The following is a 17,076-nucleotide window of genomic DNA, read 5'->3' as shown; positions in this document are numbered from 1 at the left end:
AGGTTTCCAAGCTGATATTCACTCTAAAAGCTGTTGTTTTTTTAGGCGGAGAGTGAATTTGAGATTTTTCTATGTTCTAGCTCTATTTACTCTGACACATTAACATATATTTTGATTCTGACACTTCTACAGCCACCCCACATTTGATACCAAGGGATTTTTTGCGCAACTCATGAGAGACTGCTCATGACGTGTTCCAAAACTTTCACACACAGCTCAGCTCCCATTGGCTCCCACATAACTCGAACCTATGGAGGACCAAGTCTGCCAAAATTAACAATAAATATATAGACACATAAATGAATGTATGAACAAATAAATCAATGAATACACACAGTATAACGCAATACATTTCTATATGTATTTATTCTTTTCCACATTTATTCTTTCTTTTCCACATTCATTCTTTCTTTTCCACATTCATTCTTTCTTTTCCACATTGTTTTCCACATTCATTCTTTCTTTTCCACATTGTTTTCCACATTCATTCTTTCTTTTCCACATTGTTTTCCACATTCATTCTTTCTTTTCCACATTCATGCTTTCATTCTTTCCCCGATTATCAGTAATGTATGCAAATATAGGGGCGTGTCTTGCATGTTGTCCTCGCCCCACGCATTTTCATTGGTTGATGCCCCACGCATTTTCATTGGTTGATACCGCGGGTGACGTGGTAAAAGCGACAAAGTTGAAAAGTCCACCACAGAAGGGAAGAGCACTATGGCTGTCACCTTGCCTGAGAATCAGAATCAAAGTGCCTAGCCTTGACATCTTCCTCATCTTGAATGAAGTCGTCCATGACCTGAATGTTGCTCAGCTGCATTCAGCTAACACCACGACAGTGGGTAGGCCCTCGTATGTACTGCCCGTGGAGACACTTGAGGGTTATTTATCATCGGGGTTGTCTGTACGCGACATTGCCAGGCTTTTTGGAGTCAGTGACCGTACAATTGAGAAGGGTCCAGCTGCAGACATCAAATCTATCACCCGGAAACTTGATGGACCATATTTGGTTGGAGTGGTTGGAGCGCGTCATCATACCGAGCCTGCATATTTGCATAGACTATGTCATCGCCTTACGACGGTGGAAACCAAATTTTTCCAGCAATGGATTCTACAGTTAGGCCCATATATATTTGGTCACAGACAGAATTTTTGTTATTTTAGCAGGAAACGCTTGCCTCAGGCTGATTCACCAAATGGCTACTATGAAGGTATGTTTTTTTCAAATCATTTATGCAAGAAATGTTTATACTAAGGATAGTTGATTGTTGAAGTGACTGGATGAAAAGGTAATGTTGTGGCTTATATGCCTTGTTGTGATTTTAATAGATAGCTGGAACTCAGCCATATGTTTTACGTACCATTTTCTAGAATTGACTAATTTTAGATGCACTTGAATTCTACAGGGAAAGGAGGTTTTCATTGCTGACCTTCATGTAACCGCAACGTGGGTCCAGCCCCACAACTGTGATCCCATGAGCCATTTCCCAGTAAGTCAAATGATTGAGCCGGTATTTGAATAAGATAAACAGCTATGTAGACAACATTGTATCCAGCATTACAATTGGCATGCCCTTCATGGGACATCAGCACATTAGCTGTGTTGGTCCTAATACTTTTTTTTTTTTTTTTTTACTTGATTTCATCAAGGTAAATTAAATGGTTTCCTAACACTAAGCCAAAAAACCCACTACATGTATGAGAAAGGACTTCATCAAATTATCATGTAATTCATAATCATGCACACCCCAGTTAAGTGTTGGATAAAAATGATAAATGCAGTACATGGTTTTGAACAGGAACATGCTGATCAGAAGGATGCCCTTATCCTTCCACTGTGGGTTCCAGGCCACTTTGTCCTGTGTGTAAGTGTACTATACCCATATATATATACAGAGCATAACTTTATATGCAACATATGACATCCACAGTAGTAGATTATAAAGACATACAATGTAGTTGAGCATTTCTCAGCTTTAACCTTCATATGCCATTTGCTTGTGTCTATTGTATTACCCCCAGTGTCCTTTGTGCTTATTGTCCAGAATGCGTTATTCCCTGTAGGTCATGGGTCACCAACAGGCGGCCCGCGGGCCAGATGCGGCCCGCCAAAGCTTTCCATCGGGCCCGCCGAATATTCATGTTTTTACGGGTTTTTTTAACATTTTTTTTTTTTTTTTCGAAAATGAGGGAAATACCGTTTAGAACATATATCATAGATTCATATAGTTCTTACAATGCAGGAGGAGTCAGACCTACCTCATTCACAAAGCTGCAGCCTTGCTTCTGGTTGGGCACTAAATAGCAGTAGCGAAGCTGAAACTAATTCCCCTCTTTTATTAAATGGAATGCGGCAGACGTAGCGCTATTCTCATGCAAGAATGAGGACAAATTCATAGCTCTCATTTAACATTTCGTTGTATTTAATTTTTTCACATAGTACTCATAGGCCTATTTTACATTTCGTTTTATTTTATTTTTCACTCTTTGTTGCTCTTGTTTAACATTTCGTAACATTAACAGTGACTTAAATAACTAACTTCTCAGTCAGAAAATGAAAAAGATTAACATCACTTAAATAAAAAAAATTGCATGGCAAATGATAGGCCTTCATTGCCAGAAATGTTGTTTTCAAGTCGGTCAGTCAAACGTTCACCGCGGCATCCTGGTATCGCCTGGCATCTGTAGCCTATATCAAATAAAACGGTAATAACCAGGTCATTAAATTACACTTTAACAATGAATAAACCATGCCATTTAACATAGCAACAATAAAATCCTATGTCTGCAATGCTCACATTTTGTTAATGAGAGAACTAACATCTCCCCTCTGACGTCAACTTCTTAAAATCAGGCTGGAGGTCCTCGTGAATGGCTTCAGATTCCAGCACAAACTTGCGGAACAGGCGATGCTGCGTACTGGAAGTTCCTCTGATGAAGTTAATTATTTTCATTGTTTTGTCCATAACCTCTTTCAGATCCCCACTTAGTTTGGCACACAGCACGCCAAAATATCTTGATTGCCCCCTGGTGGCTGGTTGGATAATAGGTGTCAGGAGTCTATTCACACTGATAATAGGCTAATAATCATTAATAACATTAATTTAGTAAGAAAATGAAAATATTAAACAGTAATATGCTAATAGTACTATATACAATAGTATGCCTAAATAAAATAATTATATATATATATATACGTATATATATATATCCATAACTAGGGTTCCACTCCATACCTAGGGTTCCACTCCATAACTAGGGTTCCACTCCATAACTAGGGTTCCACTCCAGAACTAGGGTTCCACTCCAGAACTAGGGTTCCACTCTATAACTAGGGTTCCACTCTATAACTAGGGTTCCACTCCATAACTAGGGTTCCACTCCATAACTAGGGTTCCACTCTATAACTAGGGTTCCACTCCATAACTAGGGTTCCACTCCATAACTAGGGTTCCACTCTATAACTATAGAGTTCCACTCCAGAACTAGGGTTCCACTCCAGAACTAGGGTACCACTCCATAACTAGGGTTCCACTCCATAATTAGGGTTCCACTCCATAATTAGGGTTCCATTCCATAACTAGGGTTCCACTCCATAACTAGGGGTCCATTCCATAACTAGGGTTCCACTCCATAACTAGGGTTCCACTCCATACCTAGGGTTCCACTCCATAACTAGGGTTCCACTCCAGAACTAGGGTTCCACTCCAGAACTAGGGTTCCACTCCAGAACTAGGGTACCACTCCATAACTAGGGTTCCACTCTATAACTAGGGTTCCACTCCGTAACTAGGGTTCCACTCCATAACTAGGGTTCCACTCTATAACTAGGGTACCACTCCATAACTAGGGTTCCACTCTATAACTAGGGTTCCACTCCATAACTAGGGTTCCACTCCATAACTAGGGTTCCACTCTATAACTAGGGTTCCACTCCACAACTAGGGTTCCACTCCATAACTAGGGTACACACACACACACACACACACACACACACACACACACAGGTGCCTCGGGTTCCACTCCATAACTAGGGTTCCACTCCATAACTAGGGTTCCACTCCATACCTAGGGTTCCACTCCATAACTAGGGTTCCACTCCATAACTAGGGTTCCACTCCAGAACTAGGGTTCCACTCCAGAACTAGGGTTCAACTCTATAACTAGGGTTCCACTCCATAACTAGGGTTCCACTCCATAACTAGGGTTCCACTCCATAACTAGGGTTCCACTCCAGAACTAGGGTTCCACTCCAGAACTAGGGTTCCACTCTATAACTAGGGTTCCACTCTATAACTAGGGTTCCACTCCATAACTAGGGTTCCACTCCATAACTAGGGTTCCACTCTATAACTAGGGTTCCACTCCATAACTAGGGTTCCACTCCATAACTAGGGTTCCACTCTATAACTATAGAGTTCCACTCCAGAACTAGGGTTCCACTCCAGAACTAGGGTACCACTCCATAACTAGGGTTCCACTCCATAATTAGGGTTCCACTCCATAATTAGGGTTCCATTCCATAACTAGGGTTCCACTCCATAACTAGGGGTCCATTCCATAACTAGGGTTCCACTCCATAACTAGGGTTCCACTCCATACCTAGGGTTCCACTCCATAACTAGGGTTCCACTCCAGAACTAGGGTTCCACTCCAGAACTAGGGTTCCACTCCAGAACTAGGGTACCACTCCATAACTAGGGTTCCACTCTATAACTAGGGTTCCACTCCGTAACTAGGGTTCCACTCCATAACTAGGGTTCCACTCTATAACTAGGGTACCACTCCATAACTAGGGTTCCACTCTATAACTAGGGTTCCACTCCATAACTAGGGTTCCACTCCATAACTAGGGTTCCACTCTATAACTAGGGTTCCACTCCACAACTAGGGTTCCACTCCATAACTAGGGTACACACACACACACACACACACACACAGGTGCCTCGGGTTCCACTCCATAACTAGGGTTCCACTCCATAACTAGGGTTCCACTCCATACCTAGGGTTCCACTCCATAACTAGGGTTCCACTCCATAACTAGGGTTCCACTCCAGAACTAGGGTTCCACTCCAGAACTAGGGTTCAACTCTATAACTAGGGTTCCACTCCATAACTAGGGTTCCACTCCATAACTAGGGTTCCACTCCATAACTAGGGTTCCACTCCATAACTAGGGTTCCACTCCAGAACTAGGGTTCCACTCCATAACTAGGGTTCCACTCTATAACTAGGGTTCCACTCCATAACTAGGGTTCCACTCCATAACTATGGTTCCACTCCAGAACTAGGGTTCCACTCCAGAACTAGGGTTCCACTCCAGAACTAGGGTACCACTCCATAACTAGGGTTCCACTCTATAACTAGGGTTCCACTCCGTAACTAGGGTTCCACTCCATAACTAGGGTTCCACTCTATAACTAGGGTACCACTCCATAACTAGGGTTCCACTCTATAACTAGGGTTCCACTCCAGAACTAGGGTTCCACTCCATAACTAGGGTTCCACTCCATAACTACGGTTCCACTCTATAACTAGGGTTCCACTCCATAACTAGGGTTCCACTCCATAATTAGGGTTCCACTCCATAACTAGGGTTCCACTCCATACCTAGGGTTCCACTCCATAACTAGGGTTCCACTCCATAACTAGGGTTCCACTCCATACCTAGGGTTCCACTCTATAACAAGGGTTCCACTCCATAACTAGGGTTCCACTCCATACCTAGGGTTCCACTCCATAACTAGGGTTCCACTCCATAACTAGGGTTCCACTCCAGAACTAGGGTTCCACTCCAGAACTAGGGTTCCACTCCATACCTAGGGTTCCACTCCAGAACTAGGGTTCCACTCCAGAACTAGGGTACCACTCCATAACTAGGGTTCCACTCCATAACTAGGGTTCCACTCCATAACTAGGGTTCCACTCCATAACTAGGGTTCCACTCCATACCTAGGGTTCCACTCTATAACAAGGGTTCCACTCCAGAACTAGGGTTCCACTCCAGAACTAGGGTACCACTCCATAACTAGGGTTCCACTCTATAACTAGGGTTCCACTCCATACCTAGGGTTCCACTCCATAACTAGGGTTCCACTCCATACCTAGGGTTCCACTCCAGAACTAGGGTTCCACTCCATAACTAGGGTTCCACTCCATAACTAGGGTTCCACTCCATAACTAGGGTTCCACTCTATAACTAGGGTTCCACTCCATAACTAGGGTTCCACTCCATAATTAGGGTTCCACTCCATAACTAGGGTTCCACTCCATACCTAGGGTTCCACTCCATAACTAGGGTTCCACTCCATAACTAGGGTTCCACTCCATACCTAGGGTTCCACTATATAACAAGGGTTCCACTCCATAACTAGGGTTCCACTCCATACCTAGGGTTCCACTCCATAACTAGGGTTCCACTCCATAACTAGGGTTCCACTCCAGAACTAGGGTTCCACTCCAGAACTAGGGTTCCACTCCATAACTAGGGTTCCACTCCATAATTAGGGTTCCACTCCATAACTAGGGTTCCACTCCATACCTAGGGTTCCACTCCATAACTAGGGTTCCACTCCATAACTAGGGTTCCACTCCATACCTAGGGTTCCACTCTATAACAAGGGTTCCACTCCAGAACTAGGGTTCCACTCCAGAACTAGGGTACCACTCCATAACTAGGGTTCCACTCTATAACTAGGGTTCCACTCCATAACTAGGGTTCCACTCTATAACTAGGGTTCCACTCCATACCTAGGGTTCCACTCCATAACTAGGGTTCCACTCCATACCTAGGGTTCCACTCCAGAACTAGGGTTTCACTCCAGAACTAGGGTTCCACTCCAGAACTAGGGTACCACTCCATAACTAGGGTTCCACTCTATAACTAGGGTTCCACTCCATAACTAGGGTTCCACTCCATAACTAGGGTTCCACTCTATAACTAGGGTTCCACTCCACAACTAGGGTTCCACTCCATAACTAGGGTACACACACACACACACACACACACACACACAGGTGCCTCGGGTTCCACTCCATAACTAGGGTTCCACTCCATAACTAGGGTTCCACTCCATAACTAGGGTTCCACTCTATAACTAGGGTTCCATTCCATAACTAGGGTTCCACTCCATAACTAGGGTTCCACTCCATACCTAGGGTTCCACTCCATAACTAGGGTTCCACTCCATAACTAGGGTTCCACTCCAGAACTAGGGTTCCACTCCAGAACTAGGGTTCCACTCCATAACTAGGGTTCCACTCCATAACTAGGGTTCCACTCCAGAACTAGGGTACCACTCCATAACTAGGGTTCCACTCTATAACTAGGGTTCCACTCCATAACTAGGGTTCCACTCCATAACTAGGGTTCCACTCTATAACTAGGGTTCCACTCCATAACTAGGGTTCCACTCCATAATTAGGGTTCCACTCCATAACTAGGGTTCCACTCCATACCTAGGGTTCCACTCCATAACTAGGGTTCCACTCCATAACTAGGGTTCCACTCCATACCTAGGGTTCCACTCTATAACAAGGGTTCCACTCCAGAACTAGGGTTCCACTCCAGAACTAGGGTACCACTCCATAACTAGGGTTCCACTCTATAACTAGGGTTCCACTCCATACCTAGGGTTCCACTCCATAACTAGGGTTCCACTCCATACCTAGGGTTCCACTCCAGAACTAGGGTTCCACTCCAGAACTAGGGTACCACTCCAGAACTAGGGTTCCACTCCAGAACTAGGGTTCCACTCCAGAACTAGGGTACCACTCCATAACTAGGGTTCCACTCTATAACTAGGGTTCCACTCCGTAACTAGGGTTCCACTCCATAACTAGGGTTCCACTCTATAACTAGGGTTCCACTCCATAACTAGGGTTCCACTCCATAACTAGGGTTCCACTCCACAACTAGGGTTCCACTCCATAACTAGGGTTCCACTCCATAACTAGGGTTCCACTCCATACCTAGGGTTCCACTCTATAACAAGGGTTCCACTCCAGAACTAGGGTTCCACTCCAGAACTAGGGTACCACTCCATAACTAGGGTTCCACTCTATAACTAGGGTTCCACTCCATACCTAGGGTTCCACTCCATAACTAGGGTTCCACTCCATACCTAGGGTTCCACTCCAGAACTAGGGTTCCACTCCAGAACTAGGGTTCCACTCCAGAACTAGGGTACCACTCCATAACTAGGGTTCCACTCTATAACTAGGGTTCCACTCCATAACTAGGGTTCCACTCCATAACTAGGGTTCCACTCTATAACTAGGGTTCCACTCCACAACTAGGGTTCCACTCCATAACTAGGGTACACACACACACACACACACACACAGGTGCCTCGGGTTCCACTCCATAACTAGGGTTCCACTCCATAACTAGGGTACACAAACACACACACACACACACACACACACACAGGTGCCTCGGGTTCCACTCCATAACTGGGGTTCCACTCCATAACTAGGGTTCCACTCCATAACTAGGGTTCCACTCCAGAACTAGGGTTCCACTCCAGAACTAGGGTTCCACTCCATAACTAGGGTTCCACTCCATAACTAGGGTTCCACTCCAGAACTAGGGTACCACTCCATAACTAGGGTTCCACTCTATAACTAGGGTTCCACTCCATAACTAGGGTTCCACTCCATAACTAGGGTTCCACTCTATAACTAGGGTTCCACTCCATAACTAGGGTTCCACTCCATAATTAGGGTTCCACTCCATAACTAGGGTTCCACTCCATACCTAGGGTTCCACTCCATAACTAGGGTTCCACTCCATAACTAGGGTTCCACTCCATACCTAGGGTTCCACTCTATAACAAGGGTTCCACTCCAGAACTAGGGTTCCACTCCAGAACTAGGGTACCACTCCATAACTAGGGTTCCACTCTATAACTAGGGTTCCACTCCATACCTAGGGTTCCACTCCATAACTAGGGTTCCACTCCATACCTAGGGTTCCACTCCAGAACTAGGGTTCCACTCCAGAACTAGGGTACCACTCCAGAACTAGGGTTCCACTCCAGAACTAGGGTTCCACTCCAGAACTAGGGTACCACTCCATAACTAGGGTTCCACTCTATAACTAGGGTTCCACTCCGTAACTAGGGTTCCACTCCATAACTAGGGTTCCACTCTATAACTAGGGTTCCACTCCATAACTAGGGTTCCACTCCATAACTAGGGTTCCACTCTATAACTAGGGTTCCACTCCACAACTAGGGTTCCACTCCAGAACTAGGGTACCACTCCAGAACTAGGGTTCCACTCCAGAACTAGGGTTCCACTCTATAACTAGGGTTCCACTCCATAACTAGGGTACACACACACACACACAAAGTCCGGCCCCCACAGTGTATGCTTTGAAAAATTCTGGCACTTGGACAAATATAGTTGGTGACCCCTGCTGTAGGTAATGAGGCCACACCAGAAATACATTTTCTTTCTTGATTCGCAGTATTTCAAAACTCCAAGGGGATTCACCTCTGAAGCCTACAGAACACTATTAAGGTTGTCCCAAATATGTTTTGCTCTGGCAGTCACGTTCCCCTGACCTGCCTATGAACTTTGTCCTGGCGGTCCCCTGACCTGCCTATGATGTTTGTCCTGGCGGTCCCCTGACCTGCCTATGATGTGTGTCCTGGCGGTCCCCTGACCTGTCTAATGTTACTGCCATTTCTAAAGACTTGTGTTCAATCAGGAGGCATTGTGGCAATGCATGCATTATGTACTGATTGTTTGTCCAACATTCAGAAAGGATTGGCTTCCCGAAAGCTGGAGTGGACTTAAATAGACACATTTCCAACACAAGGAAAGAGAGACACAGAGAAATCCTCCTCATTGAACTTTTGCAAATAAGCATGATCGACCGACTTGCATGGTGTGAAGTGGTTCTGAAGCAGCAGTGGTACGAATGTTGTTCCTTTTTTCTCTCCTGTAGGAGGTGTGTACTTCTTTGTTTGACTTAGTTTTATTCTTGGTTGCCCAGGGGTGTTGCTGAGAAAATTGTTGCGGGATCCTGGACAGAGAAGACTGGTCTGGATTTGGAGGTATTGTTTGAATGTTACTATCATATTATAGCTATAGTCATAATTACCTACTATTCTCTAACTGTAACTTTTCTTCGTACAGGGGCTTCCGAGGCAGACCAGTGGCAATGACTGTGGTGTCTTCATGATAATGGTGAGTTATGGTAATGCCACCAGGTGATATGGCACACTTGATTGTTCCTTAAAACCATCAAAAAATGTGTAAATGTATGTAACAATGACTGACCACCACTTAGACCTGACCAACATTCTGTTTGTGCATTTGCAAATAAAAAGGTGTGCAATAAAAGGTATTAAGGAACATTATGTGTGCAGACCTCTCATATCACTTTCCTATGGAGTTATCAGCCATGTACATTTCATTGGATGTGTGTGACTACCTTCTCACTGAGTTATAAGCTGTCACATGGTAATCTTGTCTTTGTCTTTTCTCATTACAGTATGCCTGGTATTTCGCCATGGAGGCTACCTTTGACTTCAGCATTGTAAGTATTAAGAAAACAAGAACCCATTATATCAATATGCTATAAGACTTTGAATGCAAATTGAGTAACTGCTCTTTCTTTAGGATGACATGTCTCTCCTGAGAAGGTGGTGGTGTATTGTCCTGGTGGAAAACCTTGGGCTGGAAGGGTATGCTGCAGTGCTACAAAAATAATAATTGTATTTGTACATTTATTATCAAGAGGACTTGTGTCATTCTGAATCCAGCCTGGATCTCTTTTTGAAGTAGTTAACCCTTTCATGTAAAACATACTGGCAATAATGGTGGACTCTGTACAGATGCCACTGGACACTGACGAGGACCACGCGTACTTCAAGAGGCCTTACAGCTTTCCTCCTAAAGAATTGGTTAGTGTGAATGAAGTTTATTGCATACAAACATACTATCCACCATTCACAGCTGTACACATAGTCATGCTTATGTGTGTATCCATTTAGGAAAGTGATGTTACCATGGACAAAGATGTCAGAAGCCTGGATAGTGAAACCACACTTTCTATCAAGACACTTGAGGTAAGTAAGGAAGTGCAAATGATCAAGGAAAGAAAGTGACTCATTCAGTACTTAACTGCACCTTTTCATTGTAACATGGTTAAGCACTGTATTATTATTTTAGGAAAGGGCTCAACAAGCCCAACACCAACGAAGAGTGACCAATGACTTGTTAGTGGATTTCATCACTCAGGACAAAGGCTTACTGCAACATCTTGAAGTGAGTTTGCAACTGAAATGTCTAAGTAAAGTGACACAGAAAACAAAAACACATCCACCATGAACCAACATGAACCAACATTTGCTGAAAATGTTATTGAGGAGGAGGAGGATGATGATGAAGATGAGACACTCCTAATCACCCAGAGTGAGCAAGGCGTCCGCTGCCTCCAGCTCCGCCCTCGACCTGCGGCGTCTATGGTACGGCCCGGTCTGCTCCACTGGAGAGGGGCTGGACCCAACCACTTGCTGGTTCGGCTGGCTGAGGGGGGGTGTGTGGCGGTGGTCTGAGGCCGTGTGATCCACAGGAGGGGGTGGCCCTGCTTCAGACTCAGACAGGTCGTCCTCCTGGGGGAGGAGGGTGAGAGGGTCTTGGTAGTTCTGGGGGGTGAGGGTGAGAGGGCCTTGGTAGTTCTGGAGGAGGAGGAGGGTGAGAGCGTCTTGGTAGTTCTGGGGGAGGGTGACAGGGTCTTGGTAGTTCTGGGGGAGGGTGACAGGGTCTTGGTCCTGGGGCAGTGTTTCCTCTACATGCATTTATTGGTGGCGGGCCGCCACGAATGAATTTCCTCCGCCACGAATTGATTCAGTCCACAAAAAAAAAAAAAAAAAAGTTCTAAAAAATAAATAAATAAATAAAAGAACATTTTAGCTGATTAAAATATATCTGATCCTAGATCAGCGCTATAATGGATGTTGACTAAAAGTGCACCTAAATCCACGCCCATCTCTCTCTAACCGCTGATCCAAAATCAGATTAATGACATTCAGTTGACGACGTGACACAAGGGCTCCTGATTGGTCTAAATGTGAACTGTGGTAATATTGTTATTGTGTACAGGCCACCGTAGTGACATCAGGGGGGTATTCCATCAACATCGCTAAAGGGAAAATCCAGGTTTAGTCTGATAAATCTCGCGAGAGTTCTTAAAAATATCCAGGCATATTCTGATAGGTCTCGCGAGAGTTATCAAAAATGGAATACCCCCCAGGTCAGGTGGGCAGGTTACGACGAGACAACAAGAGACCGGTATTGTAGAGCTTACAGAGCGAGTTAAAATAAAGACACTTACATTGAAATACAGAAGGACTCACGTGTATGTTTAATAGAATAACACGACATGGTGTCAGAAGTCCTGTAAGTGAGTGTTAAGAGTTAGATCGGCCGACAACTGTCATTTGAGCTCGTGACGGTGAGAAGGGAGAAGAAAAGATGGATGCTAATGCTAACGCGGGAGCAGCTGCAGTCCAGAGAACGGCGCCAGTTTCAAGTGCTACGTTAGCAGACATTAGCAAGTCAAAAAACGATTCTTATGTGCCGTCACTTTAGCAACGACACAGTATTGTCAAGGGGAAAAGAAGGGGAGACGATTTTTTTATTGACAACGGAATTACATGCTGGAAAAATATGCAGCTAAAATTCAGGGAACATTTGGACAATAAGAGACACACGGGAGAAGTACGGGAAAACAGGGCTCATGTGGGTCTCATCAAAGGTAAGAGTTTGTTTTCTTTAACTCAGCTGATACTCAGCTGTTTACCGAATGCTCCATCTGACTGTGATTTTACTTCTGTAATGTGGTGGGTTGACATAATTCACGCACGGAACTATAGGTTGAGACTATTGTTCCGTCCGTAGTACCCAAGTTGTTTAGACTGTTCTATTTACTGCTTGAGTGTGTTGTTGACAATCGTTCATGTCCTTCATTAAACGTTTAGCTTTGTCATTTGATACGCCGCCTACGACTACCATCTCTCTGCACTACAGTAAACAGTTAATCAGTAACGTTAGCCGCTTTTGTGCTCATGTAGGCCTACTTCGTATTATATTATAGCTGATGATCTTTGTGTGTGTGTATGTGACTGTCAGTCACAAGTTTATATTCTGTATATTCATATTATTATTTTTTTGGCCATCCTCTAGTTTTGGCTGTGATTAGAAAAAAAACGAAAAAAAAAGAAGAAAAAAAAACGTTGTTTTGAGCGCGCGTGCGCTGGAGCGCGCGTGCGCTGGAGGAAACACTGCGTGAATGTATTAGTTTTATTTAAAAAACAACGGAAATTCTGTTGTATGATAGTGGTCTAGTCTATTGCAAACTCAAACTGTTAAGTTAAAGGGGTCACTGATGTAAACGGTTACAGCTCGAAGTGGCGGTGAGGTCTGGAAAAATATTGACAAGGTCTTTAAAAAGTCTTAGAAAGGTATTGAAATTAACCTCAAGATTCCTGTATATACCCTGTAAAGGCGTGTGTGGCCCTTCAGCTCATGTCAGTCTACTGTTACTAGTAAACACATCTGAGAAAAGAGTTATCATAAGAAAACATATACACGTTTCTGCTTTTATCAACATTTTATTATAAGGAAAGTTGTATCACACACCTGTACATCCTCCTAACTAACAAAAAAATAAAATAAAATAAAAATAATAAATCTATGGGGGGTTGAATAATAATAATGACAAAGTTCATTACCACCTCAAACTAATACAAACTACTTCTTCCTTTATGCCAGGAGTGCCTGAACACAACACTTTCGCCGAACCAATGTTGCTACGTGAAGAAGGGAATAGCTCCCCATGGCAGACGACCCCTGAACCCTGACCCCCTGACCCCTGGAAACGTCATGCAGGTTTGAGAGGACCGAACAGGACCAGGAACTAACGGCCAAACGGCATCCGACCTATCAGAGGGCAGCTTGGAGCTCCAGCGCTACCATGGTTACGTCACACCAGTAGTGTTGCTCTGGACAGCGGCACCCAGGTGACGCGACCGACCGTGTTGATTTATCGATCCTGAAATGTTCCCGAGCTGCGAGGATAACTTACTTCAGAATTAAAGAGATTATGATGACTAATGCCGGCAGAGATTTAATGCCAGCGTTCGCGTACATACATACAGACAGCCTGCATCCATCCATCCATCACATCCATCCATACATCCATCCATCCATCAATACATCCATCCACTTGTACTTGTAAAATAACATCTCAATGAAATAATTTTATACACAAGAGCCACCCGCCCCGCCCCACCCCACCCCGCCCCCCCCTCACATCCTCATCATCCAGCCGGTATATAAATATAAAATGTAAACAAATTGACAGTAAAACTGACACGTCTATCGCCAGTTTGAATCTGCAATGTCCGCTCTCCCTCTCCCTCTCCCTCTCCCTCTCCCTCCCTCTCTCTCCTCGGACCCTGTGTGTCCGCCATTAAAGGATTCCTGTCAGCAGGCACTGGTTTGGGGGTTCGACAGGCTGAGTTTTACTCAGGCTGTTCTTGTGATAACTAGAAGAAAGCAGGGGTAGAATAGATATTTTAGTAAGTCTTAATTGTGACAGGATCAAAAATCACTTTTATCGCTAATATGTTATAATAAGGAATGGGGCAGGATAGGGAAATGGTGTTAGAAAAATTCAAGGAGATACAGATGAAAAGATAGGTACGCAGGAGAGGGAACATGCGTGTAGAAACAGTTGCAGTTGTACACACTAGCCTAGGCCATCGAGTGAGTTGTCAACAACTTTGCTGATGCAACAATGTTGCTAAGTAAAGTACTTAAATTGAATGACAGGAGGAATGTGTTTATACTGCAAACGCCAGATATTTCAAGATCAACGCCCTTACCGATGCTCCTCCAGTTGACTTCCGTGCTGCTGCTCCTTACTGTCCTCCTCTGGAGCGTCCCTCTCCCATTCCTCGCCCATAGTCTCTAGTCTCTCTAACGTGAGGATCAGGGAGCCGGAGGAGGGAGGCGTGTGCTTAGACACGATGGGAAGCGTGGACACGATGGGTTTGGAGCTGAGCGCAGACGACAGGACCGTGTCCGGGGTCATACTGAACTGTGCGGAACCTCCTCCGTTGGATAAAACATTGGGTATCGTCTCAAAGTAAGCGATGACTTGAGCGCCGTGGTCGTCGTAGGTAGCGAAGGGCTCCTCCATCTCAGGTGCGACGTTTTCGACGACCAACGTCCGAGCCTCTGCATTTCGGTCGGCGGAGGGGTCGTTAAGCAACAAGTCCTGCCCTTCGGTCAGTATGGCTGCAGTGATCCCACTCACCATCTCGTCCTGTTCGTCTACAGAGAAGCATTCAGATACCACCACCACCTCAGCTTGCTCTCCACTATCAAGACCGCCTACGTCCTCCACTGTCTGACATAAAGTTAGTGGGAAAGCGCCCTCCATCTCACGCACACCCTGAAGCGCTGACAAGGGCAGAGCAGAAGGGAGAGCGTCCGCTGTGTGACTTGTGTCGCTAGTTTCTACGAGCATCGGCTCTCCTGACGGAGAGGGGTTAAGAGTGATTTCGTATAGCTGCATGATGTTGCCGTTACTGGCTTGCCCTATGGGGTCACTCGCTGGCATTCCATCATCAAAAGAGGTCATCCTTGGTTTTCTGCTTAATCTAAGCCTTTTCGATCGCCTCTCACAATGATCCACACCTTTACGTTTCTATAAAAATAAAAATAAAGGAGAAAAGAAACAAAGGTAATTATTTGAAACATAGAATGACAAATGTTCAAATTCAATGACAAAGCCATAAACTCAAATAGGCCTACATGCAGGAGGAAACATATCTAAATGGGGCGGCTGTGGCGCAGGAGATAGAGTCGCCGCCTAATGATCACAAGGTTGGCAGATCGGTGGTTCGAGCCCCGGCTGGCCACATGTCGAAATGTCCTTGGGCAAGACACTGAACCCCAAAATTGCTCCCAGTGAGCGAGCGGGCTGTGAGCTTGCCGGCATTGGTGTGTGAATGGGTGTGTGAATGGGTGAATGAGAGGCTGTTGTAAAGCGCTTTGGAGCAGCTTTGGAGCTGCAAAAAAGGCACTATACAAGTGCAGTCCATTTACCATTTTACCATTTATCTAACGTGAACACTTCCCCTGACACATTCCGTCATGTTAGGAACATTCCTGCTTACCTCTGGCAGCTGGAAGACTGTGGGAACAGCATTGCTTTCCAGATAACGGATCCCCCAGCGCAACTTGTAGCAGGATGATGTGAAATGTTCATGGCAGATATACTGGTGCCGGGATGGGATCCAGTCTTCACAGTCCATGTTCTTTAACCATTGCTGCAGCCTCTCTGGGTCGTGGAGTGGAAACCTAGGAGGAATTGAGATCACATATATAGCTCAAGGAATGTCAGCTGAGAGTGTTAAACCCGATTAGGGCCTGATTGGTTTTCACAGCAGTAAATCTTTTTTCTATTTTGTCCCATTACATTACTGTTTTGATGGTTCAATCTGCCAACAAGCTAAGCATCAAGTTATCTGTCAGCACTACTGATTCAAGGTTACATTGAACATGCTGTACCTGGCTATCTAGATTCAAAACCCACACACACAATGACACACAGTCATGTCAACTGAGAAGTAAACAGTGTGAGACTAGTAGCAGTAGCTAGCTAGCTTCCTGCAAGATTGCTTACTTGTAAAAGCTTCTCCGGTCAGAATCCGTACTTCCAGAATCATTTTTACAGTTAGGTGCGGTACAATACTTCGGCATGTTGCCTATGTTATTGCTTACCACCCTGGAAGACTTAAGCACTTCAACTCGCTCCCAGCTAAGATCTCTGCAGGGAGAGCTGTGTGTGATGCAGCCTAGCCTGGAGTCAGCTGGTTATGGCTGTGTTCTGACCCCGCCCACTGTGTTCTGACCCCGCCCACTGTGTTCTGGCCCCGCCCACTTCCCTCGGGTATGTAAATGAAGATTTCTTCAAAATAAAAGCGCCAACGTTAAACTTGTTTTTGTTTTATTTTTAAAAAGCATTTAGACATCACCTTTATGTTT

General features: G+C 44.8%; 1 protein-coding gene and 1 long non-coding RNA gene across 2 annotated transcripts; one reads left to right on the top strand and one right to left on the bottom strand.

Moving 5' to 3' along the window:
- The first annotated feature begins 9,957 nt into the window (after window positions 1–9,957).
- Window positions 9,958–10,705, top strand: LOC308151371. Its single transcript, XR_013937288.1, has 4 exons — window positions 9,958–10,067; window positions 10,150–10,200; window positions 10,508–10,552; window positions 10,636–10,705. It is a non-coding gene; the product is annotated as an uncharacterized lncRNA (long non-coding RNA).
- Window positions 10,706–14,902: 4,197 nt separating this feature from the next.
- LOC308151755 (uncharacterized protein) lies at window positions 14,903–16,830 on the bottom strand (the record flags this gene model as incomplete). Its single annotated transcript, XM_080524662.1, has 3 exons — window positions 16,715–16,830; window positions 16,206–16,389; window positions 14,903–15,733 (listed from the first exon to the last, which is right to left on the bottom strand). The coding sequence occupies exons 1-3, from the start codon at window positions 16,789–16,791 to the stop codon at window positions 14,903–14,905; spliced, it is 1,092 nt and encodes a 363-aa protein (XP_080380788.1). The 5' UTR covers window positions 16,792–16,830.
- Between the last annotated feature and the right edge of the window lie 246 nt (window positions 16,831–17,076).

This window comes from Nansenia antarctica, assembly GCF_963989245.1.
Source record: "Nansenia antarctica genome assembly, chromosome: 2".
Lineage (NCBI taxonomy): Eukaryota > Metazoa > Chordata > Actinopteri > Argentiniformes > Microstomatidae > Nansenia > Nansenia antarctica.
Note: the sequence above shows the minus strand (reverse complement) of the source record. Positions and strands in the feature narration are given on the sequence as shown.